At 43.1% G+C, this 16,787-nt stretch overlaps 1 protein-coding gene across 9 annotated transcripts in view; it reads left to right on the forward strand.

Annotated features, from left to right (window-relative positions):
• Mterf1 (mitochondrial transcription termination factor 1) overlaps positions 1-15,823 on the forward strand; it is a 38,732-nt gene extending 22,909 nt beyond the window's left edge. The window contains exons 1-4 of one of the 9 annotated variants that reach the window (XM_038315478.1): positions 7,951-8,071; positions 10,590-10,705; positions 11,739-12,633; positions 15,689-15,823. In XM_038315478.1, coding sequence (XP_038171406.1) covers positions 11,764-12,633; positions 15,689-15,709 — 891 coding nt within the window. In that variant the 5' untranslated portion in view covers positions 7,951-8,071; positions 10,590-10,705; positions 11,739-11,763 and the 3' untranslated portion in view covers positions 15,710-15,823. The other 8 variants (XM_038315476.2, XM_038315470.2, XM_038315471.2 and 5 more) reach the window with 8 other exon arrangements.
• The last annotated feature ends 964 nt before the right edge of the window (positions 15,824-16,787 follow it).

Below are 16,787 nucleotides of genomic sequence, written 5' to 3' on the forward strand. Positions count from 1 at the left end.
CTGAAAACTTATTTCAAAGTTTGGAAGCATTTCAAGCTATAAAACCATGAAGTATAAATCTATTGAAGAAAAAAGCTAAAACTTTAATAAAGAAAAAAGGACTACAAAAGTCATAACACATTCACAAAATGCTATATTGCCTATAGATGAAGACTCCCAAATACTGTATTTTGTGGCTAAGTCATTGATTCTCAAAGAAAATCACAGTAAATAAATCCCTTAAAACATCTTGAGTATGATACAAAAAAATGACATTGTGACATGCTTTCTTACAACGCAGTTGCAAATGTTTGCAGATCAAGTCAGTGCCGGTTCATTGAGACTTTCCCTTTGCTCTCACCCCTTAAAATTTGATAGCAGTTTCTCTTCTGGAGATGTTTATGCAAGTGTACCATCATACAAAAGAACTGGTACGTAACCCCCCCCCCCCGAATGACTGAAATAATACATACCCCAAGAAGAAGGATGCCTTTGTTTCCTGAACTTGGCATTGGTACAATATATGGTCTGATAGATCTGAAGTTCCAAGTATCTAATTCTAGACATGATGGTTCTTTCTCTTTCTCTTTATTGAGAGGAAGTAGTTTTTGAGCTGAGGCTTGCTTTCACGTTAGCATTCTATCCCAGTGAGCAACAGGCCTTGTCACCTTAGAAAGCTCGGTAAGATGAATCATTTAGACAGTAGGAGTAATATATCCAGAGAAGAAATTCAAGGAGGGGTTTAGACAATGCAATCCATGAATTAAATACATTTTGATACCTGACACACAATGGCTAATTTAAATACATCCTAAAAATAGTAGAGATCATAAATCATGATTGTAATAATCTCAAGTGCAATAGAGAGCACATTCTCACTTATAGAGAAATACTGAATTGTTTTATGTACTTTAAAACACCTGAAAACCTTTTTATGAGGTAAGCATTGACAGAAGATCACACTGGCTAACTAACATAGACAAAAAGGTCAAGCATAGGTTTATATTTAACACCAAGGAAATCAAATATATTTGGGATGTATTTTTAATTAGACAAATATTTGAATTTGTTTATGTTTTCCAGACAGGGTTTCTCTGTGTAGTCCTGGCTGTCCTAGAACTCTCCCTGTAGACCAGGCTGGCCTCAAACTGACAGCGATCTGCCTGTCTCTGCCTCCCAACTGCTGGGATTAAAGGTGTGCACTGCTACTGCTGGGCTATTCCATTTATTCTTAGTACCAGTTTTTCAATATGCGATGTGTATTTAACTATCATATGGAGGGATTGTGTCACAGAAATCTTTAGATTTAGAAGAGAACACCATGGGCTGGGGACGTGAATTTAAATTTTAATAAAAACATCCTAATGAGAATTCTTATAGCCATAATAATGGGATTGTTTTAAAAACTGTCATAGTAACTAAGTTCAAGGGTACTATTTTATAAAACTCACATCGGTACTGAGAGATCATATAGTTTTGTTTCTGCAGGATCACAAAAGAGAGTAACTCCACATCATTGCTAGCTGGTGTTATGATTTAGCCAACCAGCATGGCTGGTGTTATGAATTTGCAGCAAGTTCCCAGCAGCTCGCTGCGGGGTCCCAGTGTTGGCAGATCCACAAATCAAGGTGGCTGGTCCCCGGTGAGCCCAGCAAGCATGGTGAGCAGGCAGCAGGTGGGAGGCACATAAACAGGCACATGGTACAGAATAGAATTGAATATTTATTAGTTGAGTTATGGAGGGGAAGGAAAAAGGGAACAATGGGAGAGAGGCGGGGGGGGGGGACAGAGAGAGAGCCAAGATGGTGAGGGAGAGAGAGAGGCTGCAGGGTATGGGCATGACTTGTCTCTTAAAGGGACAGAATATTACAGCTGGCACTTCCGGGTCCAGGGCCACGTATGTGCAGATAAGCCCTCAGGCAAAAATACCTAGCAGCCCCGGGGACCTTAAAAAGCCCTGCAAGAAGCCGGGCGGTGGTAGTGCACGCCTTTAATCCCAGCACTCGGGAGGCAGAGGCAGGCGGATCTCTGTGATTTCGAGACCAGCCTGGTCTACAAGAGCTAGTTCCAGGACAGGCTCTAAAGCTGCAGAGAAACCCTGTCTCGAAAAAAACCAAAAAAAATAAAAAAAGCCCTGCAAGAACCCACATGCAGCATGGCTGCATCTCCTACATATGATACAGCTATGTAACCCCTTGTGCACATGCGTGAGCTCCATCATCTGCATATGACATAGTTACATCATCCCCTGTGCGTATGCGCTAGGCAGCCTTTAAAAGCTGGATTTACATTTTAGCTCTCTCTCTCTCTCTGCACACAAATTCACCAGCCCTGTACACATATCCTCTAATAAACTCCTAAGTGGGTTTTGTTGCATGATTCATGTTTCCTTTCCACTTGTGCCAGGTAATTTCAGTTGGGATGTTACCAGTCTAATTAACAGAAACATGTCACTAACGATTGCCTTCAGCAAAGATTTAATTCAGGTTTCTTGAGAGAGGCAGAGACAGGCAGATTTCAAAACTAGTCTGGTCCACATAGTGAATTCTAGGCAGTCAAGACTACATCGTGAGTTTCTGCCTTAAGGACAGGAACAAAAAAGTCAGCCTTCTTATGTCTGTCTCTCTTTATGGAATATCTCCTTTGACTTCTTAGCTGAAATAATTAAGTTATTTTGGTCTTCCTGTCTCTATCTCTTTCTCTGGTTCCCTCTCCTCCTCTCTCCCTCTCCTCACTCCTCAGCTTTCTTTCCTGTCTAATGTTGTATTGTTTTCATCTTGTTTTTTTTTTAATTGAACTTGGGCCTACTGTGCTGTCTTGAACCCACTGTCTCCTGCCTCAGTCTCCCAAGTGTTGAGACACAAGTGAGTACCAGCAAACCAACTTTGGGTGTTGCTTTCTGGTGAAAGGGTTACACTGGGAATATGGTTTTAAGGAGATTCTGAAATTTTTATTAGTACTTTATACCCTAAAGGTTGTTTTTTCATTTTTATGCTAAGATTTCACTTCCAAAAACATACAGTCTTCCCTTTCTTTCATTTAGATATAGCACTGATGCCAGCCTGCACTTAAGACTGATGAAAGAAACCATAGTGTGGGAGAGGTTTGTAAACACATCCAAAGAGAAACAATTGTGGAATCAAGAAGACAAAACATGGAGAAAATAAAAGTTCTCTGAGAATGGTCATTATGGGTCTCTGCCACAGACGGACAGAGAGAAATGCTGAGAACCGCCTGGCAGCTTGACTGGAGGTGTTACTGACGGGCAGCTCCCTCGTGTAATTTCCCTCAGATTCCAGCCACTAAGTGACACTTCATGTTGGGCAACTTTGTTAAAGCGGTTTGAGCAGGACGTGGGGCAGAAGGACAAGCATCTGCTGCTTTGCTGTCCCAGCAGCTGATTCCCTTTCTACCCCTCATCATTGAGGGAAGAGTGCCGGAGTCCACAGAAGTGGATCCATCCCACCTTGAGTAAAGGTCAGAGTTCAGGCCTGGTCTTGTCCCTTCACAGTTATTGACAGGAGATTTGACTTAAGGTGTGGCTACTAGCAGAATATCTTGACCTAGTAGACACTTTGTTCTTTGCATCATGATTAAAAAAAAAAGTCTTTTGCTTTCTTCCCCTCTTTTGGATTCGGGTATTTAAAGATAATAAGAATGAACACAGACAGATTCAATATTCACCGGGTTGCCTTCCTAACTCTGTCCTGTCTCTGTATTTCTTTTCTATCTCTGTTTTTCCTGCCTAACAAATCTAATCCACGCACTCCTACCCTGGAACATATGAAGCTGTCAAAGATAGACCCCGCCAGAAGAGTTTGATCATGATTAACCATAGCAACCATGTGTAATTACCGAAACCAAGAGTCCAGGCTTCTATGGGATTAAACTCGAGTACTGAACTGTGGTGTTGCTGCACCACCTGAAATTCCTTGAATTCTCCTTGACTAGGAATAGAATTAGCCTCCATATTGAGTTTAGTTGAGGAATATGGGTACAAAAGGACTCTAGTTTCAAAGGTTTTTAATTCTGGCTGTTAATTAGAACCTTGGCCAGGAACAAAATAAAATATCCCACAAAATCATACCATTATCTGATCCTACCAATTAAATGAGAATCCCCTGGCATAGAGGGCTGGGCTTCAGTCCCTAGAAAAGGCTCCCCTGGTGATATTAATAGGCTGCAAGGGTTGCAGTGATGGGAGCCACACAGAGGAGAAAATGTCAAGCGTCCAACTCATGGTGAAAGTGGTGAAGGAAATCCTGCAGGGATTCTGTGGTGGGGAACTCTGCACCTGGTTCTGTGGTGGGAACACTTTATGCCCACTTGGCTTGCTAGTGGCCCGCTGGGATCCAGAGGATACGTGACAGTAGATACTATAAAAAGTGAGAACGCTGGGCAGTAAGCCAAACCTCCATGCTGTTTGGCTCGGCACTGATCTACTCCTCTTGTTTGTGGTTGATAAGCAGTGCCTACTTACCTCCCATCTCCCTTTTTGCACTGATTTGAGTCCATGGGATAGGAAGAAAAATAAGACACCTTCTTGATAAATCGCCACACTACTTGGGTGCTGAGAGAGAAAAGATCCCACAGAATAGAGTTTCAGAATTTTAGAACTGGGTGTGCCCTTAGATACGAGTTGCTACAGCCCTGTGTTTTGAACCATATCTCACCAGACATGCTAAGGCAAGCAGTATTTCTACTGTTTCATCGCTTCTCCAGTGACCATAGTTGTTGCATAAGTATTGAATGGCCAACTAATGCCAAAGAAACAATTTCATAGTCAATACATTACTTAATACAAGTAAAATGCAGAAAGCTGCAGACAGGCATGAAAATGACACAAAATGCTAATTATATACATTAGACTTGAATATTGTAAGACCAAAACAGGAACAAGATACCTTGCAAATTAATAGGAGATCAAAATGGGAAAAAAATACACCCTTCAGATTAAAGGTACTGTCTGCAGTTAAAGACAGTTAAAAATAAGTTCCTGCTTGTCCTGCTAAGTCCTTGCAACTTAAGGTTTCTATTTGTAATTAAGATGCTCCTGTTTAAAACAGAGGAGTAGTGGATTGAGGGATGGGAACAGAGGTGGGTGGAAGAAATAAAGGACGGGAGGGAGGGAGGGAGAGAGAGAGAGAGAGAGAGAGAGAGAGAGAGAGAGAGAGAGAGAGAGAGAGAGAGAGAGAGAGAGAGACAGAGAGACAGAGAGAGAGACAGAGAGAGAGAGACAGAGAGAGAGAGAGGGAGAGAGAGAGAAACACATGTTGCACGAATAATAAAACCCCGAGACAGATATTGGTATTCAACCTGAAGATCAGAAAAGCAAAGCAGTCAACCACTACAGAGACCTTTTACCTCTACAAAATATTCAGACCAAAGGGGCAAGATCCTGTTTCCACAAATCCTCAGACTCCACACTTGACTGAGTTCCTGTCTCTTCCCCTTTATAGTCTTCTCTCCACCCAGCCATATCGCTTCTCTCTCCACCTCCCTAGTGCTGGTATAAATGTTTGTGACTCCCAAACACTGGGATTAAAGGTGTGAAACACCACCACCTGGATCTGTTTCTGGATTGACCTGGTGTAGCCCAGAGTAGCCTTGAACTCACAAGGATCTGTCTGCCTCTGTCTCTGAGTCCTGGGTTTAAAGGAGTGTATCTCCACTCCCTAGCCTGTATAGCTGACTAGTGTGGCTATTTTGCCCTTTGATCTTCGGGCAAGCTTTATTTATTAGAACATGAATAATATACCACTACACACACAAACATACACAAACACACAACACACACACAGAGACACACAGACACACACACACACAGAGAGAGAGAGAGAGAGAGAGAGAGAGAGAGAGAGAGAGAGAGAGAGAGAGAGAGAGAGAGAGAGAGAAAGAGAGAGAGGTTTGTCTTGTACAGGTTAAGTTTCTGTTTGTAGTTAAAAAATAAGCCCTGTTTGTCTTGTGTAAAATCCTCAAAGCTAAAGTTTCCATTTGTAATTAAGAACAAGTTCCTGTTTTTTGGATCTGATGTAAACTGCAAAACATATAGCTTCAACCTACGCTAACTTGCTACTCAATGCCCATGATGTATATCTTTACCCTTGTTCCTTCCCTTTCATTGTAACTTTATTTTCGAGACAGGGGTTCTCTGTAGAGCTTTGGAGCCCGTCCTGGAACATTGCTCTATAGACCAGGCTGGCCTCGAACTCAAACTTACGGAGATCTGCCTGCTTCTGCCTCTGGTGTGTTGGGATTGAAGGTATGAGCCACCACCACCTGGTTCATTGTAACTTTCTAACAATGTGTAGCAGCTGACTTTCTCCACCCTACAATACTTTTTATCTCTCCTATAAAAAAGACTTTAAGAGGCTGGTTGGGCCTGCTCTCTAAAATCCTGACTTAGGGTGAGACATCCAGCTTGCCAGTCCCAGGTGCCCCCGCAAAATACAGCTTGCTTTATTTGGACAATTGTGGATTTAGTCTTTTATCCTCGAGATTATCAGGTTTAAAAACATTCTGAACTCCCCCAAAATGCAGGCCCATTTTACTCCAACTACCATTTCTACGTGCTCACTAGGGGAGGGATTGTATTCCGAGCTGCAGAGATGAGCAGAGTTTGGTTCTGGGCTGAGACTCTGGTTTCAGATAGCATGGGTCCAGTTACTGCTTACATTTTACCTGTAAGATAGAAGACTAATTATTGAACTCTTTATGTTTACCTTCCCTAAAAAACAGGGTAATAAACTGCCTTTTTGGGAAAATAGATTTTGACGTAATGGGGTATTCCCCACTACCCCAACCATGCAGGGACCTAGATGAAAACTTACTTTGTTGAGACTCATCCTTGTGTTAGAGATATCCTTGTGTTGGAGATAGGACAGAGCATAGCTGAAATGGGACAAAAAGTAGAAGAGTCTGAAGTTCTGGGGACCATTTAGAAGAAAGAAACCGTGAGCCGGTCCGTGTAACAGAGTGAGCTGAGGAGGTGGCTGGTGTGCATGTAAACTCTGTAGCAGTCTCCATTTCCTTTGCTGCTTTTATATGCATAGTACTTTAGTGGGGGCTCAGTTATTCTGGGTTCTGTGTGCACAGGGGCATGCACAGTCAGCAGAGCCAGAGGACTAGAGGACAACTGATACTTGGACTCCACATGGATGAGTAGCCAGACACCATGTCTGCAAGGAATGGCTGTTGCGCTGGAAGAATGACATGTATGTACTAAAGCCATTTCAACCCAGATAGAATGAACTTAGAATTACAATAGTTGAGCAGAAGACTAAGATTTATAGACATGGGAATGATGATTCCTATGTATACAGAGATGTGAAAGTAGATTTGGGAAGGTTTCAGAGATCGGGTGCCCTCTTCTGACCCCTGAAGGCACTTGTACAGAGACACAGTCCTCTCTCTCTCCCTCTCTCTCTCTCCCTCTCTCTCTCTCTCTCTCTCTCTCTCTCTCTCTCTCTCTCTCTCTCTCTCTCTTTCCCTCTCTCTCTTTATCTCTCTCTCTCTCACACACACAGACACACACACGCACGTACACACACATACCCATGCACACATGCATGCACACACACACACACACACACACACACACACACACATAAAGGAAGAAGGGAATAGGAAAGGGTTAAAAACAGAAAGAAGTAATGGTAATTTAAATTTCCAAAGAGAAACCTTTTTTCTTACAAGTACTAAACCAAACAGAAAAATGCAAAAGAAATTAATGATCTATAAAACAATCTAAGAGGAGATAAGAAACTTAACCCGTTCCTTGGTACAGAGGGAATGCCAACCCCGGCAAGGTGAAGCCTTGGCCCGCCCTGCTTTCAAAACCTGCTCCAGAGGCGCTTGCTAGCATCCAGAACGGTCTCTTGCCGCCCCCTGCTGGGCAGCAAGGGTCAGATTCGCGAGAATGTAGGCCTGCGCCGCCTGGGGGCGCAGATCCGATGACGTCACCCGCGCCTGGCTGGAGGCCGGAAGTTACTCTTTACTTCCGCCCTCCCATCTCTCCTGGTCTTCTAGAAGCAAAGCTAAAAGGCATCTGGCGCGAGTTTTGTTACAGCGCGAGTCCTATGTATGGTTCCGGGTGAGGCTGGGAGCTGCTGCTGTGATTATAAGTGGGTCGCGTGTCTGTGCTCTACAGTGCAATTGCTAAAGGCCTTTGCAGAATTGCGCTGGGGATAAGGAAAGCCTGTGATGAGGAATTAAGGTGGTTTTGATTGTAGATTCATCAAGTTCTCCACACTTCAGATAGCAAAGGAGCTCGGATTGTGTCAGAATCTGTAACTTTAGGGACAGTGCCCACCCTCTACGTTGCTGTGTATGTGGGTTATTAAGAAGAAAATGTATATGAAACGCTGAGTTCCGGTTACCCGTTGTGATTCCACTGCCTTTCCCCCAGCTTGCACGGAGGTGGGCGTTTTGTTGCCGTTTTCTTTTCTTCATGAGTGAGAAATACTTAGTTTGCGGGAGGTACTGCGACTCACACAATCAATCTCTTTATTCTCTAAATTCCTCGCTGGTGATATCTCGCCTTTTCTTTTCCGGATTGGAGGTGCGATGGTAGAAATACCAGCTCCTTACCTTTTCTGGGATATTCCAAGTCTCCTATTGTAAGACAAATAAGATGTGAAGAAGTAGTTCCGTAAAAAATTTCTATACTTAAATGCTGTGTCAGAGGATTAGCTGGATTGTAATACCCCAGTGCTAGGAATTAGCTATTTTCTTTAAAAGCCCGTTAGCTGTCCATCTGTGGGACAGAAGGGAACATAAATCCTCCTTAGACCTCACTAATTACAGTCACCAATATTTTCATGATGTCTGCTAAACTTAACATTACTTTTTAAAAAAATGGTTTGAGTGGAAAATAGAAGTAAATATTTTGGTATTTACTTTCTTAAAAAAGACTGCATTAGGCTATTTAGTCACCTTGCAGAGGTTACAAGTTCAGCTCAACAACTTTTTTTTTTTTTTTTTTTTTTTTTGGTTTTTCGAGACAGGGTTTCTCTGCAGCTTTAGAGCCTGTCCTGGAACTAGCTCTTGTAGACCAGGCTGGTCTCGAACTCACAGAGATCCGCCTGCCTCTGCCTCCCGAGTGCTGGGATTAAAGGCGTGCACCACCACCGCCCGGCTCAGCTCAACAACTCTTAAAAGGGAAATTGTGTTTATGTAAGACTTTGCCATACAGCTAGGATTCAAGAAATTGACCCTATCTGCAGGAAAAGGCAGTTTGATAACCTGAGTGAAATTCACAAAGGGTGTGTGTCTTATGAAAGTAGAAAGTACTGGCTGGGGAGGAAGGGATCTCAGAAGAAGAGGACAGGGAAATAGGAGAGTTATGGGGGGAAACAATAGGGCATGTTTCTAATGTAGAATTTAGATTTATACAAGTTATGTATGTATGTGCATGTGTGTGACATAGAAGCAAAAGAGGAACATTGGAGGAGGAAAAGGACTCTGTGTGTGTGTGTGTGTGTGTGTGTGTGTGTGTGTATGTGTGGTGAAATCCATTATTTGTTATGTCAGTTAAAATGATGAAAAGATGGGAGGACAAAGAGATTAGAGTGGACTAGGATTCAGAACAAGATTATTTCCTTGTCAGTGTTTGTGAGTGAAGCTAATGCACGATTTGATGATTGTAGGGATAAGACAGAAAAAGACGATCAGCCCTCATGGTGCTTATCGCAAATGACCTTAATCAGAGGAGAGCTAGTTTGGGGGCCGTATAGATATGCCCGGTTCAGTCTTGGCCATGGTGATTGATGTAGACAGTATTTGCTTGAGGATAAGCTATGTTAAGAGGAACAAAATCTAATTGTGATCTAACAGAAACCCTAACTATTTTTTTTTAGCTGTCTTGGCATACCTTTTTGCTTATTTTTGGTTATCTGTATTAGAATTTCTCTTGAATATTCTATGGCACATTTACCTATTTACTATGGTAACTACGGTATAATAATCTGAGGAAAATTCACTAAAAGCAGTTTTTTTTTGTTTTGTTTTTCGAGATAGGCTTTCTCTGTTGCTTTGGAGCCTGTCCTAGAACTAGCTCTTGTACACCAGGCTAGTCTTGAACTCACAGACTCTCGCCTGCCTCTGCCTCCCGAGTGCTGGGATTAAAGGCGTGCGCCACCACCGCCCGGCTTAAAAGCAGAAATTTTCACAGGATGAGACAAGTACAATTTAAGAATTATGCTGTTTTTTCTCTCACTGGATCTTACACTCTTATAAAACTTTATAAAACTTGTCTGATTGTCATCTGATAGCATTCGGGTCTGTTCTCCAGCAGAGGTCACCCAAGAGGATCTGGAAGGGAAAAGGTTGAACTGTACAAGCTAGAGTCTTTTGCTTTTTGTTTTTGATGTATATTTTTTATTAATTACTTGAGGATTTTGATTATATTCACCCCTCCTTCTACTCCTCCCACATCCATATCCCATTCCATAACCGTTCAACTTTGTGTCCCCCCCCCCCCCCTCTCTCCCCTTCTCCCTCTCAGTTGGATTTACCTATATACCTTTGGGTATATGGCCATCATTGGAATGCTTGACCTACTAAGAGCTAAGAGCTACTCAGAAATAAAAGGAGGACATGTTTGTACCTAGGTGTGATGGAGAAGAAGGTTTATTGTAGATATGAGGAAGAGAACAGCCAAACAGCCAGAGGCGTTTGAAAGAGTTCAAGGTGGACATGACCAGCAGACTGAGCTGGACTCTGTGAGGTGAGGAGATGGGGGAGAGGCAGAGAGGAGAACCTTGTGTGGAGGCCAAGAGGCCAGAAGGCAGAAATGCCCAGAAAGGATTAAAAGGTCCAGCGGAGCCAAAATAGCTGGATTATATAGGGAAGAACAACTGTGGGAGGACAGTGCAGCCCCTGGGCTGGATGGAGCATTCAAGGTAAGCAACATGTAGGGACTGGGGCATGCTGGGAGAACATGGCAGCCAGGTTGGCTTTGACATGTTAATTTGGCACCTCAGCCATTTGTCCAGATTTAAGACCTAAGAACCCTTAAATTGGAAAACCAGTTCCTTCTTTTCTATTTTTGTTTTGGAGATTAAGCTCAAGGCCTCATGCATGTTAAGCATGTGCTATACCGTTGAACACTCCATCCCATTTTGAAGATGGAAATTAACTTAGAAATATTGCATTGCGGTCCAGGAAACAATTTGGTAAACTGAGGTAGCTTTGGCAGCTGTTGTCCAGAGATTTGAATAGGTTAAGGATCACTGTAATCCATTTAAAGGGATCACAGAAATCCAGAAAAAGACACTAAAGATGGAAATTAGACAATCGGAAGTGTTGTTTTTTCAGGGCTACATTCAGAGTTTGAAATCAAGCTGGTCAGAAGTAAAGAAATCTACTGTCTGTGGATAGGGGCGGGTCAGACATCTGCTGAGTTGAAAGGCAAGATGGTAGTGAAAATGCCATTTAATAGGAACAAACCAAGATGTAGAAAGCAGAAAAAGAGATGGGTGGAGAACTGATGCCAGATGGACAGAACAGGCCCAGTGAATTGAAAAGAACAGTGAAGGGCAGAGCAGTTTGGGGCAGCAACGCCGTTCTGCTTCTCTTTCTGTTGAGAGCGGTAGAGCCCTATGTCCCTGGGGACCCAGCAGACGCAGTGAGGCAGAGCCAGGAAAGCTGAAGGTTTGGTGTTTTCTTCTGGAAAGGCCCGCTGTGGTTAAGGGATCCTAATATTGTCATAGGCATTCATATAATATTGCATGCTAACACTGTATGTTATTTTAACACAGCATTTGAAAAACTTTGGGCTCTCTGATGATGGCGTCAAGAAAAGTCTGGAGTATGGGAAGGAGCTTCCTCTTTGGTTCACGCGGTTGGATGATCCAGTATTCAACAGAAGTTTCTCTCAAGTCGGTTTCATTTCGGCCCTGTAGTGTGAAGCGTGACAGTAAAGACAGGGAGCCTTCGGAGAATGAGGACCTGCTGAACAACTTACTCACCATGGGAGTTGATATTGACATGGCAAGGAGACGGCAGCCTGGGGTTTTCAACAGGGTGGTTACGAATGAGCAGGACCTGAGGACATTCCTTCTGTCCAAAGGAGCGAGTGACAAAGTGATTGGTAGCATCATCTCAAGGTACCCACGAGCCATAACACGGACTCCCGAAGGTCTTTCAAAGCGGTGGGAGCTGTGGAGGAAGATTATGGCATCAGACCTTGAAATTGTAAATATTTTGGAGCGTTCTCCTGAATCCTTTTTTCGGTCTAACAACAACCTAAACTTAGAGAATAATATAAAGTTCCTCTTCTCTGTTGGACTGACCAATAAATGTCTCTGCCGACTGTTGACCAGGGCTCCTAGAACCTTCTCCAATAGCCTGAATTTGAATAAACAAATGGTTGAATTTTTGCAGGAGATCGGTGTATCCTTAGGTCACAACGATCCCACAGATTTTGTCAGGAAGATAATTTCTAAAAATCCTTCCATCTTAATTCAGAGCACGAAACGGGTGAAAGCTAACATTGAGTTTTTGCAGTCAACTTTCAGCTTAAACACGGAGGATCTGCTGCTTCTGGTGTGTGGCTCAGGAGCTAGAATCCTAGATCTTTCCAACGACTGCAGCAAAAGAAACTATGCAAATATCCACGAGAAGCTGCTCTCCCTCGGGTGCACCGACGAGGAGGTACAGAAGTTTGTCCTGAGCTATCTCAACATGATCTTCTTGTCAGAGAAAAAGTTTAATGATAAAATAGACTGCCTAGTGGACGAAAAGATCAGCGTTTCACAAATAATCGAAAACCCTAGGGTTTTGGATGCAAGCATAAATACTTTAAAAACCCGAATCAAAGAGTTGGTACATGCTGGGTATGATCTGAGTTCATCAAACATTGCTCTCCTGTCCTGGAGTCAGAAAAGATACAAAGCTAAACTGAGACGATTAAATGGGTAGAGGACAGTGCTGGAGGGGTCTCAGGAAACCTTGCAGTCTAGTGATATTTCAAAAAGCAAAAGTTTTGTTTTTTAAAATATTTTCAAAATGTCTAAGAATACATTTATTTGTATATGTGTTTTGTGTGTATATATTTTTGGGGGTGTGTGTGTCTGCATGTGCAAATGCTCACGTGTGTGTGTGTGTGTGTGTGTGTGCGCCATGGCGTGTGGACATTGAGGACAGGTTTTAGGAGTTGGGCCTCAGTCATCAGGCTTCGAGGCAAAGTGTCTTTACCCACTGAGCCATCTTGCTGGTCCACGAGTTTTGATTTTCACCACAGACATGTCTATAGTGATTCTGTGGATACTTTGTTTATAGGTCGTAAGAACTCATAGTCAGTATGCTGAGATATGGTCCTTCCAGTTACTTCTTAGTTTAAGTTGATGTCACAGTCTGTATATGGTGTGGGCTAGGCTGCTGTGGAGTTCTGAATTCTACATTAGGACAGTGTATTTGCTTTCATAGTTTCTGTTCTGCTTTTAACAGTCAGCAGATTTGGGGCTATAGCTTAGTGGGTTAAAAGCATTCTCCATGAGTGGAAGACCGTGGAAGGACCGTGGTCAGATGCCCAACACAGGAAAAAGAAATTGATGCTTTTACATGCATCAGTTCTGTTTATTCTCATTGTTTTCAATTCCAAGATTTTCTTTTATTTCATTATAGCTGATGAGGGTTCAATTTCAGAGTGTAATGCCTGGAAAAATAGTAAAATATGAGTTTCCATCATTTACATTTTTTTTTTTCATTTGAACACCTAGTACCCTTTCCCATGACAAAATCAACTATGGGTTATGTTTGATTTCTTTTATACAGGGGTAATTTAGAAAGTAGAATAATGACTACCCAAAGATGTTAATACCTTAGTTGCCAGACGCATGAGGATATAGTACATTGCAGATGCACATATACACATTAGATAAGTAAAAGACACAAATGACTTGCTCATGACACTCTCTTGGCAATTGTTTCCTCCCGTGATCAAAATTAGTCCTGTCACAGCTCAGTGTCTCACCACGTTCCCAAGGCAACATGGGATACACAGGAACAGTCTTGAAGATCCTCAGTGCAGAGATGTGTTGGCCTTTACCACACCTGTCTCTAGCCATGAGATAGTCACTCAGACTCAGGCCCTTGTTCTTCCTGGTACTGTAGATATAGCCAAGAACCAATGGTTGAGGAACTCGTAGGTCCTAGGGGATGGATGATATCAAACTGCTCCTTAAATATACACCTGTGCCCATAGATTAGTGCCCAGCTCTAATTAATCTCAGCTCTCGTCAGAGAAACTCCTTTGTGCAGTGCAGGGTGGTTAATGCGGAAATGCACAGCTAGTCTGTGGGGTGCTCAGCCATTACTATAACATGCACCTTTCCTCACACTCAGAGTATTTTGAAGAGGTGGTTGAAAGATTTTAAGAGCCAGAGGTTGGGGCAGGCTCAGGCTAAACGGTATATTCTGGACATGAAAATGCCATTGCACCCATGAGTACACAGCAGTTCTGGCTGCACAAGACCTGCACTGGATCAAGTCAGGCAGCATTCCAGCTCGGAGGGCAAACGGTGCGCGAAAGTCCTCATTCCAAGCTGACGGGTTATTGACAGTTGATGGCTGCCAGTAGAGGGAGAGTTAGCTGCTCTCTCTCTCTCTCTCTCTCTCTCTCTCTCTCTCTCTCTCTCTCTCTCTCTCTCTCTCTCTCCCTCTGTCTGTCTCTGTCTCTCTCTCTGTCTCTGTTTCTCTCTCTCTCTCACACACACGCATGCATGGATGTGATTTCTGGTAGGTAGGCCATGTTTCAGTGGATGGCTCCATACCAGTGTATAAATGAGCATCACAAGTTGGACTCAATGTGTTAATTAAAAAAAAACAACAGACATGAAATTGGGAAAAGGGTTGGAGGGGTGTGGACAGTGGATCCAGGAGGCCGGGCGTTAGAGGAAGGAGTGGGTGGTGAATAGAATCAAAGTACATTGTATGTGTGATGATCTTTTAAAAATAAATTCAAAAACATTTACAGCGGAAAGGAATTTATTCTCTGATAATGTATATCCATTGCTCGAATCTTTGAACAATAACAAAGAGATAAAATTACAGCTAACGTTGAAGTTGAGGCAATGTTCTTTTATTCTTAGTTCACAGGGATTTGTTTATTTAAATTAGGGATGAATGGGTGAATGATGACTTTTGAGAAATCCTTTTAAAACCATCCCTTTCAATCCTTTAGTGAATGGCATCAATGGATTTTTTTATATCATCCTCTGTTTTAATGAAATTTAAACTCTGCTTTTTTTAATCTCTAAATTTACTTTCTGTTTTATTGTTCTTTTTTTAAAAATTACTCTCTCATATTACATCCCATCCCCTCCCTTGTCTCCTCCCAGCCCCTCCTCCCTTTTTCATTTCTGGAAAGGCCAGGGCTCCCTTGGATATCAACCAAACATGGCATATCAAGTTGCAGCAAGACTAGGCACCTCCCCTTATATTAAGGCTGGGCAACCCTGTAGGAAGGAAAGGGTCCTCATAGCAGTCAAAAGACTCAGACAGCCTCTGCTCCCACTGTTGGGAGTCCCACAAGAAGACTAAGCTAACAACCATAACACATGCAGAGAGCCTAGGTCAGTCCTATGCAGGCTCCCTGGTTGTCAGTTCAGTTTCTGTGAGTTCCTATGAGCCCAGGTTAGTTAATTCTGTGGGTTTTCTTGTGTCCTTAACTCCTTTGGCTCCTACAATTTTTCTTCCTCTTTTGCAGGATGCCCTGAGTTCCACCTAATGTTCGTGAGTCTCTGCATTTGTTTCCATCAGTTGGATGAAGCCTCTCTGATGACGATTATCGATTATGCTAGACTCCTGTCTACAAGTATAGCCAAATATACTAGGGGTCATTAATTGATTCTCTCTCTCTCTCTCTCTCTCTCTCTCTCTCACACACACACACACACACACACACACACACACTCCCTCCCTCTCTGTCTTTCTCACACACACCCCTCCTTCCCTCCCTCCTCCACTCCTCCCTCCTCTGCCCTCCTCCCTCCTCCCCTCCTCCCTCCCTCCCTTCCCTCCCTCCCTCCCTCCTCCCTCCTCCCATCCCGTCCCTCTCACTCTCTCTCTCTCCCCGCCCTCGTCGCTTCTCTCTCTCGTCTCTTCCGTCTCATCTTCTCTCCTCTCTCTCTCTCTCTCTGCCTCTCTGTCTCTCTCTCTGCTGGTTGTGTTTGGTTCAATCCTGGGTCTCTGGGTTCCTGGCCCTTCAGGCAGTGGCATGGGTCCAAAGCTTGACAAGTCATTGGTTGGCCACGTCCACAATTTCTGCAGCACATTTAAATCCCTGCACATCTTGTAGTCAGGACAAATTTTAGGTCAAAGGTTTTATAACTGGGTTGGGGTCCCAATCCCTCCACGGAAAATTTTGCCTAGTTACAGGAGATAGCTGGTTCAGGATCCATACGTATCCTCCATTACTAAGAGTCTTAGCTAGGGGTCACCCTTTTAGATTCCTCGGAGTTTCCATTAACTTACTAATGTTTTCCTTAAATTCTTCACTAGTGTTTATAATGGGGCTGTGAGGCAGATGGTATATATGTCCCCCCGACACACACACACACTTTTTAGTTTTGGTTTTTCAAGACAGGGTTTCTCTGTGTAGCCTTGGCTGTCCTGTAACTAGCTCTGTAGACCAGGCTGCTCTTAAACTCACAGAGATCCGCCTGCCTCTGCCTCCTGAGTGCTGGGATTAAAGGTGTGAGCCGCCACCACCACCTGGCTATATCCTCCCCTTTTAATTATTAAAGTTCTGGTAAATAGATTCTTTGCGGTTTAGAAGGAGATTGCCTCTTTGTCAGGGTTTTAGT

Source organism: Arvicola amphibius, chromosome 18 (genome assembly GCF_903992535.2).
Source record: "Arvicola amphibius chromosome 18, mArvAmp1.2, whole genome shotgun sequence".
NCBI classification, from domain to species: domain Eukaryota; kingdom Metazoa; phylum Chordata; class Mammalia; order Rodentia; family Cricetidae; genus Arvicola; species Arvicola amphibius.